Below are 22,213 nucleotides of genomic sequence, written 5' to 3'. Positions count from 1 at the left end.
GATGAAAGAGGCCACCCTTGCTTCAACCCAATGGTAGCATCCATCATATTAGAAGTCCCCCCTAGAGCACACACCCTCCTTGTCACTAACTCATTCAAGGCATAAATCCCCCACCCTAGATCCTCTAGAGTGTAAATCCTCTTTCCATGTGCCCTGCCCTCCTCTATAATTATTAATACCTCTGAGGGTCAGTATATGATTGAAGGTAGTGAACCTTCTCCTACAGCCTCTCTGCCCCCTTGCTCTATACCCATTTTTCTCTACCCATGTATACTAAGCTCATGCTCTAAAATGCAGCCATATATCTTGGCCAAGTAGTGGCCAATCATAGTCATCCTATAGTAATCCGGTACCATAGGATCCCCACTCTTAAAGAGTAGTACAATGGTATGCTCCATCCAATTCACTGAAAAGCCCTCCCACATGGCTCGATTAAAAATGTGTCTCAACAAAGAAGTAAGACATGCATGTATAAAATGTTCCCCAACTAAGAATCATGATCTTGTGCCTTTCCACGTTACAATCTATGAATTGCCTCTATAACCATCCCTATAATAAAATATGAACTGCAAGATGGGCGGGGCCCTAGTAGGAGAGACACAAGAGGCAAAAAAGCAAGGAAAAGCAATAGTTAACTCAAGCTTCAAACAATGCACGCAATCCTCCTCCCCTTTGCCATTGGAGCTCAACTAGTCCAAAAGGCTTGGCCTAAACCACCTCTCCCTTACTTTGCACCTCTGCCCATGCTTTCCACAACCTCTCTCCTCCCTACATTTGGAACAAGATTGGAACTCTCCATAGTCCTCATAGACTAAGGTTTGTGCCTAATACTTAATAAACACTACCCGCTAGAGGCACTCCCACAAAACCCATAATATATGCATGATTAGAAACACCAAGGACAATTGCATGCTATAAATTTTATTTTAAAAATATATGCGCACGACATAAAGCTCTAAATTTCTAAGGATATAAATAAAATGACTCAAATGTACTTCAAGACGGCCAAATCATCGGTAACTAGTATTATTGATGCATAAACTCCCTAGCAAAGCATGTAGACTATGACTGCTTGTGCCTGCTTATCTTATGTACACATTAGCAATGTAACTCAAAGGATGTATCAACATTAAAAAATGTAAAGAGAGGAGAAGATTTGTATAGACGACTCAAACTTCAACCCTGAATCCTGGTGCCCTGTGAAAGGATGTTCACATGGCCATTGTATTTGAGAATTATTCAAGATCATTGCTACACAAGGGAGCAATGTCAGATCTGTTTTTATAACATAGAAACAATAACTAACTTTACAATCTATGCTGAACATAATACTCGATCTAAAAGAAATAGATCACAAATATATTGTGATCTATTCCAAAACATTGCTCAAATATGCTTATAATAGATGCCTTTTAACTAAGATAAGTAGATATTATCAGAGGGTTACAATGCTACTTACTTCCTGTGCCAATCTTCTCTTGAGGTTATAAAAACCTTCAGCCGTTTGGGAAGGTTTTCCCAAGTGGTTTCCTCTTGAATGGCTTTGACTATCATCTGTTCTTCTACACTGGTTGTAACACGTTGCATTTTCTCTCTTCTTAATTGACCTGACATGTTCAGAGAACCCCCTCAAAAGTTAGAAAAAGTAAACTCACCTGCACATGCAACAAAGAACTCCCTCAAAAAGAAGAACAAAAAACTGAAGAAAGAACATATATTGCCATTTATCGACCATCAAAATTCTTATTCCTCTGCAAGTACAGATCACAACTGGGAAAAATGCTCTGTACAATAAATAGACCTCATGTATAGCCAATATCCCAACTTACGCCTTAAAGACTTTATAAGCACACTTGCAGCACCTCATACTTTGCACGAGTGCAGAAGTAAAACAAAAGACCAAGATAGTATGTTCACTCTTTAAGTGCCAACCAAATTATGATGCTAAAGTCACAATGAAAGCCAGTGAAATGTGAAGCACTCCTCAAGATAATTCACTTCCCACAAAGCCTTTAAGAAGAACAGTAGGAAGAAAATGCTCGATACCCTTAACATTAATCCTAGGTTTGGCTATGCCTAAAAAAAAATTTATAGACTCTCAAAACACCAACCTGCATTGTCACCTTTGTTCCTTAACTAAATCCAACATTAACGCCGACTGAATTTGAAAACTCAAAATCATTACAGCTTTTAAATTGAGTGAGTGTAAACAACCCATTTTTTCAATCTCTCTCCTGCACTGTCGTCTGCATCTGATCCAACCTTCCTTGGCTACACTTGCTGGTGTTCAACATCCAAAGGTTGCCTTGCTGCAATTCTAGATCCGTTCGGAGTACGACACACTCTCTAGCTCATTACCCCTGCCCTAATCCTTGAGATACAAGAGTTCAAGGTACAATATTCATTCACTGCATAGTGTGTTTGCTACTTGAGCATTGTATATTCAATAGTCATATCATTTCATTCATTCTCTTTGTTCATTGTCTCTGAGTTACCCTAACCCTAACTGTGTTCTTCTATCAATCTATGCTTTGTCGTACAGTGTTATTTGTGTTTCTATGGTAGGGTATTTTCTTCACATGGTATCAAAGCCGAGTTCTCTGAGAGAAACCTAGGCCTTGATCTGAAAGCTCTACACAAGAAGTAGGAGCAACAGAGGGCAGATGACTTTGAACACTACTTCTGCACCACTTTTTACATCCGAGCTAAATCCATCGAGGAACGAGTCGGAGTGGGCCTCACAGCTTGCTTCACAAGCTCTCAACATGGCCGGACAAACATTGGACTACCATGGAGTTCCATAACCTTAGAGATCACTGCAGCTAAGTATGATCTCAATTTGATACATAGAGCCCAGCAATAGATAGAAAGTAAGTCCAAATTTCACCCTTTAGATTCAATGCACCGATCTACTGGCCATGCAGGAAGAGCGAAATCTCCACTTGGGACTGGCTATCCGTGAGTGGAAACCAGCATAGAGTACACTCCATTGTCTTCATACTTATTCTCTTTGATGCTAGATATGTCTATCATTTCATATTCTGTTAATGATGATTCCCTTTCTCGTATTGGTATGGATAATTTTCATGATGAATGACATATGTAAAACAATTTTTAGTCTATGAGTAATGAGGAAGACTGATATTTCTTTATGAACTAGAGACTAGGTAAGCAATTGAAACAAGAAACTGTGAGTACTCCTTCCCCTATTTTTTCCTTCAAACAATTTTGTTTTCAAAGGTTAAATAAAGTAGATGCATCTTCATCATCATCATTTCAATTTAATACATTTAATGGGCAAAAAGAACCCACATTATTTTCCACATCTACACCTATCACAAATCCATTTAATCTCCCTCCCATCCCACCCACTTATTTTGTTGTCACATCCTTTCAACCTCTGTTATGTGCACCACATGTTGCATCTCATGTAGGATCACATGTGTTTTTATTCACCACACCGGGGGGTTCTTTAAACTTAGACACAGCTGTTAGGACCTCATCTCTTCCTCAGCGGGGTGGTGTTCCACATTTTACTCACACACTTTCGAGATCATTGCAACCTAGGTATTTCCCCCAATCTCTCCCGAGTGTGGATCAGTTGTGGTACCACAATTTGCCTCCATGGCATTACCTAGTGGACCCTCTGATGATCATGTTGTGTCCCAGGCGATATTTGGAGAGGGCTTATGTGTCCCAGTGTCTCCACCTCCATTGGCACCTTATGGAAACATTCATGTTCCAATGCCTCCATATCAATCGGCACTCATCGGACACTCAACCTATTTCTACCTACCCACTTCTTTCCCCTCCTTATCAGACACCTTCACCACCACTGCCACCACCATCTTATCCTCCACATCCATCTTATCCCACATTCTCAACATCTCATAGTTCTACCTCATTTTACGCCAAGCATCCATTCAATGACAAGACTTGTTTTAATGGGTCAAATTTTACAACTTGGTCGAACTTGATGAGACATGTCCTTGACTCACAGAACCTATGGGACCTTGTGCAAGGGTTGAAATCCCAACCGGATCCCACACTTGTTCCATACAAGGTCGTCTGGTCATGGAAGGCTAGGAATGCCTCCGCTATTGTCGAACTGATGTAGGGCTTATTGCCTGAGTTTCATTCTTAGCTTCAGCATTTTGGCTTAGCATCAGAGTGATGGGCACACTTGACTAACCGCTATGTGGCTCAGGATAGGACCCGTCAAATAAATCTTGATCATGAGCTTCAGAACTCCAAAATCTCTGACCACGATAACTTGAAAGTCAAGTTGGCTGAGTATCACGTCTCCTTGCCGAATTCTCCACTACAGAGACTCCTAAGTTCTCTAACGATCAGGTCACATTGCTTCTTAACAAGCTACCACGTAAATACTTCAATTTTGTGTAGCAAGTGGTTTCTCTATTGAATTTACCCACATTCTATGAATTTGAGTGTCTGCTATTGCGTTATGCATGGCTATTCGATAAGTTTTATTTGAATAATCCCTCAAAGGGGACTCTTGTTGCTTATTCTCAAAAGGGGCAACAAGGGAAGAGTAAACAAAATCAAACTTCAAATCAAAAACAAGCACAGGAATCACAAGGAAACTCCTAGCCTCAACTCAAATCCGAGTGGCAGAATATACCTAAGAAGAATAGGTATTGTCAATATTTTCAAAAGGCTAGCCATTTTGACGACAAGTGTCAATCAAAGGCAAGAGACACAGCACCAAAACCCAAGTCACAAAATCCCCCCTTCAATCAGGCAACCCCCCTCAAGGGAGGCAAGGTGATGGTGGCAAGGGGCAGTGGAAAGATCAAACTCACACTATCACCGGTCAGCCATCTCAGTCGACAATGTTCTCAACTCTAGAGGGCTTGTCTGACTAGTTTGCAAAGGCCCACATCATCTCCATAGAGACATCCGATGCAAGTATTGTCTATATTTGTGAGTTGCCTCCCGACAAGGTTACCGCAAAGGTCCATTCATCACAGCCGAGCACATCAACACCTATTTGGATTATGGACAATGGAGCTCCATATCACATGACTCCTATAGAGGACATCTTGCGTACCCAAGCCCTGTAGTTGGGCGGATCCGCTAGGAAACAACTCCTCGGTCAATATCCAGACTCAAGATTGCATCAATTTTGCCAATGACAAGGATCCGGATCTGGCTTTGTTGGACAATGTATACTATGTCCCTCGGCTTGAGGTGAAGTTCTTATTTGTTCAGCAGCTTGGCCGGTTGGGGCAAGCAGTTTTCTTCTTTAGAGCGACCACAATTGAGGTCCTTGACTCTCAGATTGGTTTAATGATTTCTCACAATGAGGCACAGCCTAATGGCCTATACCACATGACCAATTTTCTTACCGAGTGGACAACTGAGGACTCCATGTTCCATCACTTCCTAGCATTAGCCACATTTCGGGAGCCTACGAACAATTAGCGTCTTTGGCATTTCCGCCTAGGGCATTTTGGCTACAACTCTTTTTATGAGTTATCTCGCCTTAAGATGGTTGAGGGCCTTCCTCCCCTGAAGCTAGCTCAAGATGTCTATAAAGCATGTTAGCTAGGGAAGCAACACCGTACTCCATTCCCTCAACAGTCTACACATAGAGCTGAGGCACCTCTTAGATTGATTCATGTTGATCTTTGTGGGCCAACATACACACTCACCTTGAACGATGTGCTCTACTTCTTTTTTATAGTGGATGATCATTCGAGATACATGTGGGTGTACTTCCTCAAGCATAAGTCCAATGCTTTCACATATTTCTCTACTTGGGTGCTACCGGTTTATAACCAAACGGATCGCCATGTTGGTTGCATCAGGAGTGATAACAGTGGTGAGTTCATCTCTCACGAGTTTTTTGAGTTTCTACAATAGCATGGCATCTCTTGCCAATTCACCTCTACCAACTCCCCCTCTCAGAATGGAGTCGTAGAGCATAGGAACCAAACAGTCATGGAAATGACACAGGCAACTTTTTTGGTTAATTCATACTAGACCAAACTTAGCTTACTCAATCAATATTCTCAGTCAGTATTTCACAGCACCTAGGATGTCACATTGGATTGTATGTCTCCGTGTGTTGCATTATTTACAATGTACTTAATCTTATGGTCTCACTTATGGTTTTGGTTTATGTTTGTAGGGGTACAATGATTTTGATTGGACACGAGATCTTGACACCCAGCATTCCCATGGCAACTACCTCTTCACCTTCGGCACAGCTTCCATTTCTCGGTCCAACCGTAAGCGACAGACAGTGGCAGCTTCAACAGCCGAGGCTAAGTACACGGCTCTCTTTGATGACACCACCGAGGCCATCTACCTGAGAAGCTTACTCACGGCGCTTCACTTCCCTTGTGACTCTCCCACTATTGTCTATTGCAATAACCAGAGTGCCGTTGCCCTTGTGGACAATCCAATCATCACACCACAGACGCGGCATGTGGGAGTCACACTTCCACTTTTCCAAAGAGCAGTTTGAGCTAGGCACTATTCGCCTAGAGTTTATGCCTTCATCAAACAATTTTGTAGACATTTTGACCAAAGCGGTCAACCAGCCAGTTCTTCAGTACCTTCTACCCAGGATCGGCTTGGGTACAACCTCCCCTACTTCTTCAAATTGACGGGGACAGGGTGCTTCCCTCTTACTTTTCCTTCCAGTTTGAGAGGGGGCGACTACTCTTGATAGTGATAGTAATTATGCTTACCGTCTCTAGACATTCTCTCATTCATTTTTTCTTTTGTATTGTGTTTATGGACACTTGTAACTTCATTCGCACTGTCAGGATGACATGATTGTAAGAGAGCACTTGGACAAGTGAACAATTCCCCTACAAGTGCATAGTCCAAGTGACACCGTTGCATTGCATTTTGCGTGAGCATGATATCTTGCATTTCCCTTTGCATTACCCCATGAATTGACATTTTGTTCATGTAAACATGCATATGTGCACATTTACTTACTTGCTTTGTTTGTATTGCTTGTTGCACATCTTTGTTATATTTGTATCACCCACACCTTAGCCATTTTCCTTCTTCATCGACACCCAGTAATGGTAGGGATAGTATCCTTGTTTTGGGAAGATCTCGGGTCTGACCATCCCTTACTTTCCCGTTTGGGGCATAGATACTCAATAGGACGAAAACTGATCTGAAACCCTCAATCAATGTTATATCTATCAAAACTACAAAGCTCTCCAAAAAAAGAGTCCATAGCTGATTCCATCCACCTTTGCAAGACTTGGTACGCCTCTAGGCAATCACCGTGCGCCCTTTGTCCGATGTCCTAGCCTCTTTAGGGAGATCACTTAGGATCCCTTGGTAAGATAACCATCGCCTCTGTAGTCTTAGTAGGCCACTGGGTAGCCGACGCACACCCTTTGTTTGATGCTCTAGCTACTTTGGGATGGGACGCCTTGGGATAAAATATTTTTTATTTAAAGTAGGCTTGGCTGGCCTCCTTCTCATGGCACCGTTGTTAGTCCTAAGAGGGAGTGGAGCAAAAAAGTGCATTAGCTTCACTCAAACAACCCTAAAACATGCTTAATTAAGGAAGAAACCTTGTTTATTTAAAAAGAAATACGTTACTAGAGAGTGTTTGTATCCTATAAGCACGAACCCACTTGGGAGTGCCCAAACTTTCTATAAATAGGCATGCTGCCCTCCATGCAGCCCTAATCTCATTTTTGCAAGTCTTAAGTATTTTCAGCTTGCTGTCCACACCCCGTTCGCGAAAGACATCATAGTCCAAGCTGTCCATTACAATCTTCACTCATCTGGCGCCTGTTTCCAAGGCTCCATTCAATTTGCTGTTGTATCTAGCCAAGCAACTATTGTTGTCCGTCATCCAATTGTCGTACAACCTGCCATGTCAGCATATTGCTATGTTTGCAGGCCCTAGCTGCCACCTTGCAAGTTTTCTCTCTCCTTTAGCTGTTGCCATCATCTCCTCAACCTGTCACTGCTATTTTCTCTCCCCTACATCCTGTGCTTGTTTTCTCTCTCCTGTAGCCTGCATTTTTAGTATTTGTCTCTCCTCACCTGCATTTTTAGTCTTCTCTCCTCATCTACGTTTTTAGTCTTTCTCTCTCCTGCACTATCATCTACATCAAATCCAGTCTTCCTTGGCTGCATTTGCTGGTGTTCGACATCCAGAGGCTACCTTGCTGCAATTCTAGATCCGTTCAGAGTACGACACACTCTCCAACTCATTACCCCTGCCCTGATCCTTAAGATACACGAGTTCGAGGTACAATATTCATTAACTGCATAGTGTGTTTGTTGCTTGAGCATTGTATATTCAATAGTCATATCATTTCATTCATTCTCTGTGTTCATTGTCCTTGAGTTACCCTAACCCTAACTGTGTTCTTCTATCAGTCTTTGCTTTGTTGTACGGTGTTATTTGTGTTTCTATGGTACAAGTATTTTCTTCACAACAAGAGGTAGAAGCTGACTTAGCTGGCTGGGAAGCAGCCCCCATGCTCAAAGCAAGTCCCCCTATCTGACAAGTCAACGCACGTCCCAAAAAAGCCTGACACACCATGTGGAGAGCATTGACATGCTGCAGCAACTGCCTCTGCCTGGCCCGACAGCACTGACAAAACCTGCACCTTCACATTTCTGCCACACCTAACCTGTACCTATCACGCTCCATGCAGCTGACCTGTCACATCTCTTGCCACTCACCCGACATTGCTTTCCAAACCTACCTCAGCCATAGTCTATCCTCCACCTACTGCCACAACATCCAGGCCAGCAACTCGCCACTAGCCACCATACCCTCACACATGGCATCCTCCGCTTCTTTATCCACCCTCACAGCATTCGTCCAGTTCCTTGCTCAAGCCACATCCCTCTCCCCTACTTTGGCACATCCCCCCCCCCTTCATATGCCAAAATCACCAAAGCAAAGTTCAGCACCAATCATGCAATCAGAGCCAGCACCAGAGTCACATGAAGCTAGCGCATTACACAAGATTACAGCCAGCGGTCCCCCACCACCACCAGGGGGCTCTAGTGCAGTCCCCCCACACACACTTGGCTGATGCCTTCCCACCGATTCTTTTCGCTCCAAAGTCCGGACACAAAGCTAGCACTTAGGGACAGAGTGATGGCCCTTCAGGCATCTTCTCTTTCATGCAAATTGGTTGGGATCACTTGCCCATTCTCATTCTCAAGGACTCCATCCAACCAGCTCTTACCGGTACTCCTGCCAAGGCCACACTAGTGGTTCCCTAGGAAAGGGGTGCTTCAAGCTCTAGTTTGGCTCGCCCAAGCAAATGGAGGCAGCCCTTGCTACCAGCCTGCTTGATGTTAGATCTTTAGTGGCATACTTCGATAGATGGATCAAGAGCAAGGACTACTTATCGCTCAGAGGTGGCACTACCATCACCATCTCTTTTCTTGGCCTCAATGAGTACTTCACACCATACCTCTCCAAGATTGGCAGCACATTCAGCCATGTGACACAAAGAGAGAGGACCTTCACCAACGCAATCTTAAAAGGCCCACACAAATACCCATCGATTCGAGTTATCCTTCCCACAAAGTCCTTACATTCCCTTCTTCAGACCATTAGGATTCCCTCTGTCCACAGGGATTTTCTCACCCCAGCTGTCACATACACAAGACTCTCAGGCTAGTGCTTTGCTTACAAGATGATCAGACATCTTGTGCCGGAGTGCCCTAGGACTGGACAACACCAAACCTACTTCATGCCTGACAAAGGAGGAGACAATGCCAATGATGACAAGAGCATCCATATGAGGGACAAGGATAGGAGCAGAGAGGCCCAAAGCTGAGACTGACAAAGGGATGGTGGAGAGTGGTCACCGACCTTAGACCATTAGGCCATATGGTGCCACCTCAGTCTCCTATGACTTCCATAGCCACTCCGCTAGTTACCTAGGAGCCAGAGATTCCACAACACTTGATTACGACACCACCGCAAATTACAACAGCACTGCAAATGGTGGTGCATCTGCAGCTTGCTAGATCTATCGGGTCGTTGTTGGTATCGCTCTTCTTAGGTCGCCAAGCAAAGATCCCAGAGCTGATTCCATCTCAAGTACTTGACATCCAACAGGTTAGGAAGGGTGAAGAGACACATGAGAGCGAGCAGGAGGTAGAGAACTCGAATGCATGCTCCAAGGACTCCCTACCCCCCCCCCCCCCCCCACACCTACAGGCTGCAACAGAGCTAGCAAAGAGGACATACGAGTGTATGCTAGGAGACAATAGAAATAGGCATGGGCAGTAGAGCCACATCAGTGTGAAACAATTCATTAAGCAATATCTTCTTCTTGTACTCTCTCTCTCTCTCTCTCATACACATGCTGTCATTCTGATATTTCAACATGGTATTAGAGCCATCTCTGATCCAAAAAGCTTCCTTCAACTTCATCCCCCACTAAGTGCACATAAGCATGTCATTTTCTCATCATACCTCTTCACCTCCATAGTTGCCTGCCATATCCACCTCAGGGCGCTTCAACACATCACATCAAACCCCAACATTGGGCAACGAGGAAGGCGGCATTACGTGTTTTCCCAAATTAGCACAGTTCTGGACAGCGTGGAGGTTGAAGTGATGGTGCAACCTGTAGATGACACAATCATGGCATCGACCATATGGCTTTGTTAGGCCCCCAACTGGGCTACTCAACCCTAAAAGAGTTTCCTAAAATTCCTTCTTTGCTGCTCATATAGAGCAAAACCCTAACAGTGTACCTTGTTGGTAGCCATAGCCAAAAAGCTTGAAGCTTGGTTTTCTTCAAGTTTCTTCTCATTGAAGTCATGAATAGTGATTTTAATCACTGACTGAGTAAGGTTCAAGTTCGTTGCAAACCTCAAAGCTCAAAACTCAGAGCTTCTTGCCTTAAAGGTAACTCTCAAGCCAACATCCAACAGGTGGGCTAAAATGCACTGCATGAGGATGCTCTCATGGAACGTACAAGGCTTCGGAGGACCACACTCCAAGCAAGGCTAGAGCCTCATGAGGCAAGATTTGTACAGAGCATAAGTAGGAGGACCAATTGATTTTCTCATGTTGCACGAGCACCATTTCTCAGCAAAGAGGATATCCCGATACTGCAGGAAGCTACTACCAAGCCAGGGTCACACTTATTAGGCAGCAGCCGGGGGAGGTACAAAGATACTCACAGGAGTATGCATATGCGTTGGGGAGTAGTGGACCCAATCAATAGTAGGTACACGATCAGGGTATTGCGATTCCAAGGAGAGTTATGTGGGTCTCAATGAGAGTGGAGTCACGTATTGGTTTCTTGGTCATTTATGCCCCACATGGCTAGTGAGATAGGAGATAGTTTTAGACTACCCTTAGCTAGTCTCTATCACAAGTGGATCATTGGATAGTGAGGGCAACTTTAATATAGTGAAGGCTCTTGAGGACAGGAGAGGCAAATGCATGGAAACTATCAGAGGAAAAGAATAGGCTACCTAGGAGAAGTTACTATTTCAAAATCAAAGGCCATGACCCATGGTTCACTACAAATTTTAGTAGGTCCAGAAGCTCGCTCTAGTTCCAAGAGAGACAAGGCAATAGGAGCCAAGACTTTCTCTAGGATTGAACGATTTTATATGGATAATCGAGCTTACGACAAGGGCCGCCTAACGAACATCACACTTGGCACAACCCTCTCGGAACAATTCAGCTACTTCTCGACAAGTACAAAGCACGTTTGGTAGCCAAAGGGATATGCACAAAAAAAGTGCATTGAGTATGAGGAGACATTTGCTCCTACATCTCATATGAGTACAATTAGGTGTGTTATTGCAATGTCTACAAATATGGATGGAAGGTATATCAATTGGACATTACGATAACATTCTTGAGTGGTGACCTACATAAGGATGTTTTATGTGCCACAACCTCCAAGGTTTGTGGTAAAAGGCAAAGAGCACATGGTTTGCAAGTTACATAAAGCTCTTTATGGTTTAAAACAAGCTCCTCATGCATAGTATGCTAAGATTAATGCTTATTTGGCCAACATTGGGTTCATAAATAGTCCAATTGCACCCACTCTCTACACTAAGAATGAAGGGGGGAACCTACTAGTTATCATTCTATATGTAGATGATATGCTGCTCACCAGACCAAAAAAGTGTAAAATTGCAGATTTCAAGGCTGAACTAAAACATACTCTTGTTGTATCAAATATGAGTTTTTACACAACTCTTTGGGGATTCAACTCACCCAAAATCAGCATGGCATCATCATGTCACAATCGTAGTATGTGGATAAGCTTTTGCATAGGTTTAATATGCAAGATTGCAAGCCTATGTACACTTCTATGGAGCCAGCACTCAAGTTGTCCATGCATGATGGTGAAGAGATATCTGATATTGCAATTTACAGTCATGCTTATGGCTATCTTATGTATCATTACAACACATGACTTGACATTCACTATGCACTATCTCAGGTGAGCACATTTATGCACAGCCCACAAATAGTACATCAGCAAGCTATCAAGCAGATCTTTAGATATTTGCAAGACACTTAGTTATATGCTTTACTCTTTCCCAAGGGCAGAGACTTGCACTTATAGGCTTACAACGATTCAGATATGGCTAGTGATTCAGACACTAGGCAATCTACTAGTGGACACTGTTTCTTTCTGGGTTGTTTATGCATTTCATGGCTAAGCAAGAAACAACCTACAGTGGCCTTTACTGCAATAGTAAACTGTGCATGGCTTTGTAGATTCTTGGTGGCGGTTGATCTACATATTTCATTGGAGGGTCATATCCATTCTTTTTGACAGTCAAAGTGCTATTAGTGGCATGAAATCCTATGTTTCATACTCGCACAAAACACATTGAGGTACATTACCATTACGTCAGAGAGAGATGCCATATAGGAGAGATCAATTTGATGTATGTCCCTACACAAGAGAATGTTGCAGACATTTTCACCAAAGCACTTCCTCATGAGAAGTTTGAGGCTTTTCAAAGGTCCTTGAACTTACTACCCTTTGGTTATTGATATTCTTCTACTTCTACCACTTTGGCACTAGAAGGGGGTGTTAGAATTTACCAATTATATAGACAATGCCCAATGTTTCAGTTAGTTGGTTTGTAGTGTTAACACAACTATGTTAATAAGTTGTATCATGTCACGAGAACATGAAATTTTGAGATGCTTTGACCTTGCCAATAGCATTTAATTAAGATATTAATCAAATGTGCAAGGTTATTTAACACATGTGATACATATGGCAATTATTTCATGGTAACAGGCCAAGGACCCTAAGGATGCAATAGGTGTCAAAGGCAAAAGTTGAAATAAGTTATACCTAGCAGGTAGTAGGTGGTACTTAGTGTTAGATTTGGGCCTAGACCAATTTATTGGCCACTAATGTCACTAGTGACATTCGAGACTAAGTATTGATTAATTAATTAATGCCGGTCTAAGAATCAATAACTGCTCAAGGATACTTAGAAGACGATTTGGCCTAGTCAATTGAATTGTTGGTTGGTAAATTTAACTTTTTTAGCACTAGAATAATTATTAAATTAATTTTCAAAATTATTATTCTAAAAATTAATTTAATAAGCTAGATAATGCTGGAAAATGGAATAAGAAGGCTGCCACTTGGCAAAACTTGCCCATGCAAGTGGGAAAAATGTTTTTAAGGACTAATGGAAGTCTATTCTAGCCATTATGAGAGAGGAGGTTGTTAGAAAGCAAGGAGAGGTTGCTGATGTGATTTGCAGTCCCACCAGGGATGAGTCCTACAGCATGTGATGACAATTTGGAGCCCTCCAGGAGAAGGTGACAGGCAGCCCAAGATCCTTCTAGTATAGATGACAATCTATAGGAGAAGGCAGCAGTCTTTTTAGTGATCCTTAGCTGTAGGTGATAGCTTCCATGGTTGTTTGAGCAAGGGCAACAATAGCTTTCCAACATTTCTTGCAATGAAACTCTGATTTCTCTCTCTATAGCATTCTCTCTCATCCCCAGTCATGTCTCAAGTTATCTCAACATTTTCCAGCAATTTAAGCCATCATAGCAAGAGATTTCAGTTAATCTTTGCTATAAATCCTAATTTACAGTAAAAATTAGGATTTTGACAACCCCCTTGGGATGTGTGCTTAGAATTGAGGGCCTAGGACTTGAATTCTAGCGACTGAAATCGAGGAATTTCAGGGAGATTCAAGAGATCGACCAACCAATATCAGATATTTGGGGCTGATATATTTTTCAAGGAGCAAGGTGAAGGGCAATCCCCAACCAAACCAAGGAGCAAATTGGTTTGGAGACTTGCTGGTCAATTTTGACAGCAAGAGGCACTTGGATTAGCGGAGGAGATCAGAGAATCTCAGTTGTACTCCTTTCATTTGCAATATAAGATAAAGAAATACTACAAGGGGAGCTGGTTTTGGGGCCAACAGAGTATCCAATGTCGAAGATTAAACTAGTAAAGTGTGTATTTTCAGTTTATGTAAATTTTATGCTTGTTGTAATTAGTGCTTAATCAAGTTATTTACCACCCTATCTCAGGAGAAAGGCTGGTTTCATGTCAAGTCCTATGGATGAAGTGGCAACCCCATGAGAATTTCACATGGGTTCCACTCGAGACCGCAGTGTTAGCAGGATTGTCAACTCACATGTGAGTCTGTGCATGCCTGAGGAGTTAGGAACATTTATTAGTATTTTAGGCATTTTATTGGCTTGGCATTTTATGCCAATCACCCGGCATTTAATGTTGGCTAACCAGCTACTGGTTATGTCTTATTTTGGGCCTATTTATTGGGCTCCTCCTCCTCCTCCTCCTCCACATATACAGTCATCATCATTCTTCAGGTGGTCTTCCCGTTGGAGAGAGGAGTCGATCCTAGTGCCCACACAGCCAATGACTCACTATTGTGTACGACTGTCTCGTGTTTGGTATAAGGATTCCATTTCCTAAGCACATCTCTAAGTTCTCTTCCTTTGCAATGTTCTTTTGTTTTCTTTCTCTTTTGTCTTGTGTTCAATTGTTTATTTTAGCACTTGTCTATGCTTCCTTTGTTGCATCACTTCTGACATGGAATGAAGTGAATCTTTAATGTTAGTCCAAAAACATTTACCATTGTGTATACAAAGAAATTTCTTGCCTTTGTTGTTAAATGTCCAAATTATTAAGATATCGATAATAGTGAATGTCTGCTAAACATGCACTAAAGATACAATCAAGATGATTGATTAAAGTATCCAAACTAGAGTCTACGATTCAAAAAGATTGGATGTTGAGCCTAGGCATCATAACAATTTTTAAGTTCCATGCATAATATCATTAATAGTTTCTTGCAACGAGAGAATATGTGTGAGGATATTCATGTACTGTGTATATATGCAATTTGCAGCATTGATAAGCCATCTAAGATCACTTCTTTGTGTTTTGAGTATACCCATAAGCAAGGGTAATTTCCAATTGTTCCTTTGCAAGGAGGTCGTACAAAGTTAAACTCATTGCATATGTTGAAACATATAGTAGATTTGTCAAGTAGAGTAGCTTGAAAATCTTTACCATTGAAACAAACTTCATCTAGTCAAACAATAAAACGCCTATAAAAGAAAGCTAGGTTATTAGGACTTTTGTCAATTCGAGCAACAAAAAAGTCTTTGACTAGGAATTTCAAGTCTCTCATGAGTGTTCCATCTATCTAGTATCAATGTTGTTGCTTGAATGCATATCATCAAGTAATTTATATAAAATGTAAGTTTTGAATTGACAAAGGTATGTGGCCTCGTCAAGTTTGAGTAAGCCTAATAATTCAATAAAACTAGCAAGAAGGGATTCCATTGCTACATGTACATCCATGTCCTTTGAAGGAATATGATTGAGACCCTTTGAGAGCAATAAATTAAGCTCTTTTTGTTGGATGACACTTATGTTAGTAGTATTCACATAGACGTAATTAGGAAAGTAAAACTTTTGATCATATATACTAGGCACTTAGTGCCTAGATTCTCCCAATGCTTCATAATGGTACTCTACAAGTGCGCACTAGGGTTCAAAGGTGCATGTTTCATGTGGCAAGATACTAACTGTCATGAGGATGTGAAAATTTGATGCTTTGCTTATGATTAATTAACATTTGATTAAACGATTAATCAAATGTGCAATTAAAAGATGCACATGTGAGGTGCAAGCTACTTTTTTTACAGTTGAAGGCAGAAGGACCCTGTGAAAAAGATGGGTGTCAAAGGAAAAAGTTGTAACAAGTTACACTTGTTAGATTCTAGGTGAATTTTGGTGTCAGTTTGCCCCTAGGACCAATAATTGGCCATTAAGTGTCAATGGTGACACTAGGGACTAGGCATTAATTAATGGATTAATGCTTGTCCGAGGGTCAATTAATGTATGGAACCACTTTGAGTTGCAAATGGCCTAGCCAATTAGCTTTTGGATGGGCAAGATCAATTTTTTGGGCATGGATTAAGGACTGAATTAATTTTCAGTTAATTAATTAAATGGCTGAAAATTGCTGAAAATGGATTAAGAAAGTTGCCACTTGGCAAAACTTTCCCATGCAAGTGGGGGAAAGGCTAAATAGGGCTGAAGGGAGAGAAAAATCTCGTTTTTTCATTTTGGAGTTGTTGGAAAGAGGTGTTGGACTGTTGCTGCCAGCTTTTGGGGCCATTTCCCAGCCATTTGAGATCATTTTGGTGATGGAGATTGCATATTCTTGACCTTGGGAAGCTGACAATTGCTGCTGATGCACTTTCTCCTAAAGATCACAGTCTCTGATGCTCCTATTGTTGTTGGTGCATCTGTTTGGGGATGGTACAGCAGGGCAGCAATTGATTTTGATCCGCTTTTTGCAACAAATCTCAGAATTTTCTCTCTCTACAGCATTTTCTCATCTCCTTTAGCCTATGCTCAGCCATTCTCAGCAATTCTTAGCCATTTGGAGATCTCAGTCATTTTTGGTGGGCTGATCTGTAATTTCTGCAGTAAATCCTAATTTTTAGCAGAAATTAGGGTTTAGCAAACACCTTGGGATCCGTACCAGAGATTGAAGGCTCAAGGGACTGAAATCAACAGAGCTGATAATTGAAGATTATCAAGGGATTTCAGGAGCCAGCCCATCCCGAATTGATTTGGGGCAGCATTTGGCCAGACAAGGGTCAAATTGGAGAAAAAGTCCTAGGTGAATCAAGGGGCAAATGACCCAAAAGGCTTGTTGGTCATTTATGACAGCAAGAGCAATTGGTTAGCAGGAGGAGATTGAAAAATCTCGAGTTGTACTCCTTCCAATTGAATGAAAGCTAAAGAAATACTACAAGGGGCGCCAATTTTGGGGCCAACAGGGTGTCTACTGTCCAAGAATGTTATGGTAAAGTGTGTATTTCATTTTATGTGCATTTATTTATTGCTGTAATTAACTCTTAAATCAGGTTATCACCACCCATTCCAAGAAGGAAGGCTGGTTTCACTAACATTACATGAATTTTACAAACCATAAACTATATAGAGAGCTACTTCTCTCTCTTTTTTTTTTCATGAATGAGTGTATATTATTATTGGAATATTTACATCCGGTCTTCAGGCCAAGCAAAACAGAAAGGATACAAGTCTCACATTTTTACATCGGACCATCAGGTCAGCATAGAAAAGAACACATGGATACAACTAAAAGTCTATCACAAATCTAACTCTAGAATGTCGATTAGAAAGGACAGCTGGAGTAGAGCGAACAATATCCAGCCTAGGAGCAGCAATGTCAGGAAGAACTAGATCAACTAAGACCATACAGGAGATCTGCCATAATACTAAGCCACGAACACGGGCCACATGACCATGGATGCCCGATACTAAATCAAAAATGAAGGCATTCCGAGTACGCCAAATATGCCACAGGGCTATCCATCTAAAGAAATAAAAAAGGCAAGAATAATTTGAATCCAAAGAAGACGAGGATATCATGTTTCCCATAATCCATGAGTGAACCAATATCTGGTGTTGAGTTGCCGCGGACCACACACGGGCAAATACCTCTCTCTCTCTCTCTCTCTCTCTCTCTCTCTCTCTCTCTCTCTCTCTCTCTCTCTCTCTCTCGTATATTTAGCCATCAACCATTAGAAGCAAAACCATAAATATTTTTAAATTTACCAACAACTCTCTATGGTATTTGATTGCAATATGTTTGTCAACTTAGATATTTCTATCATGAGAATGATTGAATATATTTGTTTAGAGGAGGGAGCATTAAGTGTTTGGCCGGTGATTAAGGTTCATGCAGAGGTCAAGTGAGGGGGTCTTGCATTTTAGGGCCTAACGGGTTAGAATCGATTGGGGAAGGAAGCTAGGGTTATTAGATGGGATAGTAGCTAGCTCTGAGAGGAATTATCATTTTGGGGAGAGTAAGGATTTGGGTTTGGTTTGGCATTTCAGTGTGGGCTAGGGGGTCATGGCTTGAGTTTTGGAGGCACGAGGGAGAGGGTATCAAAACTTAAGGAGACTAGTATTTTTAGATGGAGAATTAAGCTTTAGTGGGGGGGTCACATATACTCGCACACATATAATATAGATCATATAATTAATTAATTATATAATTAATCAATAAATATACTATAAATAAAATTAATATATTTATAATACACTATTAATAATAATAATTAAGTATTGTATACATATATATTATACATATGTGTGTATGTAATGCATAATACATATTATACATGTTAATACGTATTAACAATTATATATATGATATAATATTACATGTATTAATATTATACATATATATATATATATATATATATATATATATATATATATATACATAATATTTTAATATTTTAACAATATATTATACTACATACATACGTACATACATACATACATGTGTGTGTGTGTGTGTGTGTGTGTGCACTTTATTATTATACATCCACATATATGTTTATATTATTATATATAGGTTTATATATACGCCTATTAAAACACACATCTATATATACATTTGTATTACTATATACATTTATATGTAATAGTAGATATACAAATATATCTATTATTATATATATGTATATGTACGAACCAATGAGTCATACTTCCAAATTTTCATTGTCGAAGATCGACTGCCCTACCCTTCCCTGTGTATGCTTGCTCTAGGCTCTCTTCTTTGTACATGTTATCTTCCTATGCATACCTGGAGACGAGAAGAAAAGAAGATAGAGAAAAGTATCAGCAACTCCTGTGTTTTCTGCATATCTTGCTCCTACATGCTGGGCAGCAGCATCTACTTTCTAGTAACAGTGTTTGTTGACTGTTTTCAATTTTCTGCAGTTAGATTTTTTGTGGTCAGCTTGTGAATACTGCATGTGAACTCTTATTTTGTGCAATCTGTGCTATTTGGTTGGTTGTCTTCTCTCTGCCTACCTTCTCTTCTCTATCTTCTCATTTTTTGCTCTCCAAATGGCTCCTTTGTGCACTTCTACAGATGATAAGTTATATGGACCTGACTATCTTACATGGAGTGCTATGATGAAAGCCTAGTTTGTGCAAAAGCAGATTTGGTACATTGTATGTGGAGCTATTCCTTGGCCTTAGCATCCTTTGTCTCTTCCCAAAGATTTTGATGAGGGCAACCATGAGGAAGCTATGCTTACATGGGATTTAAACGATGCACATGCGTATTTCTGCACTGCTTTGGTGTATTTCTAAAGAAGTTCTACCAATGGTTACCTCCTACACGATACCCCCAAAAATATGGTCAAAGCTTCAAATGTTGTATGAGACACCTTCCACCACGCGTGCAATGAGCCTTTATGGACAACTTCAACAGATGAAGTTTGAGCGGAAGGACACCATTCAGTCCTTTTTACTCCGTTTACACAGGTACAAGACCAACTTTGACACATGCAATCTGCCCTTCCAAAGGCACATCTCCTGGGAACGGTACTCTACAAGCTCACCCTAGAGTTTGATGGAGTGGCAAATGCTTTGCGGATGCAGACATCATCTACACCTATGAGCTTTACACATATGTTCTCGATGCCACTCAAGCATAAGGCATCTTTGCATTTATAGGGGAGGCTTCCATCTCCTTATGGAGGTTCCAATGAGGCCTTTACCACTTCAAAGAGGGGTGATAGGAAGAAGTCAAAGGTCCAATGTTATCACTCTAGTGAGAAGAACCACTTGTGGAAGGACTACAAGGAGTTAGCAGCCTCGTGGAAGAAGAAGGAGAAGAAGAAGAAGCCAGATGTGGACGACTCCAACAAGTCATCCTCTTCCACGCCTCTGACTCCAATCCTCCGGCCAAGGAGAAGTCCAAGGCACAAAAGGGATCAACTTCTTCAAATCAAGGGATGCACTTGGTGGTCGCTTTCTCTACTACTTTCTAGTCCAAGTGATGCCGTCATCCCTCACAACTCTCAAATGCCAGAGAGGGCGTGAGAGGGTGGTGAGGTTGGAGCAGCTAAGCCTTATCTATACAAGTATACAAGTACAAGGATTCCAAAGAGGGATGTTCCTGACACATCAATCGAAGTCTAGCATGTTCAAACCCTGGAGCTGGGATTAACATTCAGATTCATGATAAGCTGGATATTTAACAGAGAGCGGGCTTGGCTCCTAGTCTTGAGCTCACATGAGGGGACACTTTGATAGTCTTGTCAAAGACAAGGAATCCATGGTCACACATATTCAAAGGCATTTTTGACAAGATGGTCTTGTATGTTATTGCAAGACATTGATAACGGACACATAGACATGTTATGGTTCTTCTCTATTTTTAGGTGCTAGTACAATCAACATCGACATCAGGTTCTCTCCGAGGCACCTTGGTGGTTTGGTGGTTCTATGTTGTATGGACTGTGATGAGTCATTATCATTGTACAATTGTATTGTATCAAATCACCCATGATTTGAGAGAGGGTGTTAGCAAGATTATCAACTCATGTGTGAGTCAATGTATGCCTAATGGGCTAGGCACATCTGTTAGTATTTTAGGCATTTTATTCGCCTGGAATTTTATGCCAATCAGTGCTAGCCGACCAACTGCTGGTTATGGCTTATTTTGGGCCTATTTATTGGGCTCCTCCTCTTCCCCCACATATACAATCATCGTCATTCTTCAGCTAGCCTTCCCATTGGAAAGACGAGTCAATGCCAATGCCCATACAGCCAATGACTCACTATTGTATGCAACTATCTTTTGTTTGGTATATAGATTCCATTTCCTGAGCACATCTCTGAATTCTCTTCCTTTGCAATATTCTTTTGTTTTCCTTCTCTTTTGTCGTGTGTTTAGCAGTTTATTTAAGCACTTGTCTATGCTTCCATTGCTACATCACTTCTGACCCGCAATGAGATATCTTATATGCTATTGTGGAGATTGATGTTACCTCAGAATAGCAGCTGGCACCTCTCCTCTTGAGCGTAAAGCAAAAACTCATTTATTGGAGCTCAGTGACACTCTTAGTAGTAGGAAGAGTACTATTCGCCGACCAAGTCCTTCTTGCTGTTGAGAAACCCTTCACCCTTCACCTGCACTTTGTGTTTTTGCGTTTCTGCCTTTTGCGTTTAGGGTTTGCAGCCCCAAAAAGGGGCGCCATCCTAGATTGACTATGCCTATTTATAGGCCACTCTCTCATTCATTCCTTACGGCTGATTCATTCAGTCCGTCACCTCTTCTCTCCAGTCTCTCCACTACCCTCACACCCCTTCAGGAGGACATTGCGGTTCGTGGTTCGTGGCTGCCTTCATCATCTTCCTTGCGCTACGGCACCCTTGTTCCCTTGTATCACATTCACTCCATGATTCGGAACTTCATCATTCCATTCATCAGAGTTTCTTCTCTCTTCTCTTCTCTTCTCCATGTTTGCCGAGTTCACTCCGTGTTCCTCCCCGCCAACCCTACTATCTCGCTGGTACGTCATCTTTTGACATGGTATCAGAGCTGGATCTGCTCAAACAGCAGCAAAGATCCTCCACTCCAGTGAAGGCAAAGACTGGTGGCGGGTTCGTCGGCATCCACTTCTCTTCTTCTTATGTTGCATCAACATCTCGTTTTTGCAGATTTCAGGTGTTTTCAGCTTGCTGCCCGCACCCCTTTCGCAGAGGACATCGCAGTCTCAGCTGTCCCTTGCTGTCATCTACAGTCTGGCACATGTTTCCAGCCTTCCACCCGCAATTTGCAGCTGTTTACAGCAGAGCGACTATTGCTTATCACTCTCCATTCA

General features: G+C 41.5%; 2 protein-coding genes across 3 annotated transcripts in view; one reads left to right on the top strand and one right to left on the bottom strand.

Moving 5' to 3' along the window:
* Window positions 1-22,213, bottom strand: part of LOC148026914 (FAM91 carboxy-terminus protein) — a 143,822-nt gene that overhangs the window by 112,542 nt on the left and 9,067 nt on the right. For both annotated transcript variants that reach the window (XM_087691437.1, XM_087691436.1), the window contains one exon: window positions 1,460-1,607. In XM_087691437.1, the coding sequence (XP_087547563.1) occupies window positions 1,460-1,587 (128 nt within the window). In that variant the 5' untranslated portion in view covers window positions 1,588-1,607. The remainder of the gene's footprint in view (window positions 1-1,459; window positions 1,608-22,213) is intronic.
* Window positions 5,816-6,493, top strand: LOC148026915 (secreted RxLR effector protein 161-like). The gene is made up of 2 exons (XM_087690355.1): window positions 5,816-5,845; window positions 6,155-6,493. The coding sequence occupies exons 1-2, from the start codon at window positions 5,816-5,818 to the stop codon at window positions 6,491-6,493; spliced, it is 369 nt and encodes a 122-aa protein (XP_087546481.1).

The sequence above is a fragment of the Lygodium microphyllum genome, chromosome 13 (genome assembly GCF_053477565.2).
Source record: "Lygodium microphyllum isolate KBCC chromosome 13, Lygodium_microphyllum_v1.1.10, whole genome shotgun sequence".
NCBI lineage: Eukaryota > Viridiplantae > Streptophyta > Polypodiopsida > Schizaeales > Lygodiaceae > Lygodium > Lygodium microphyllum.
This window is presented reverse-complemented; position numbering and strand designations above follow the sequence as displayed.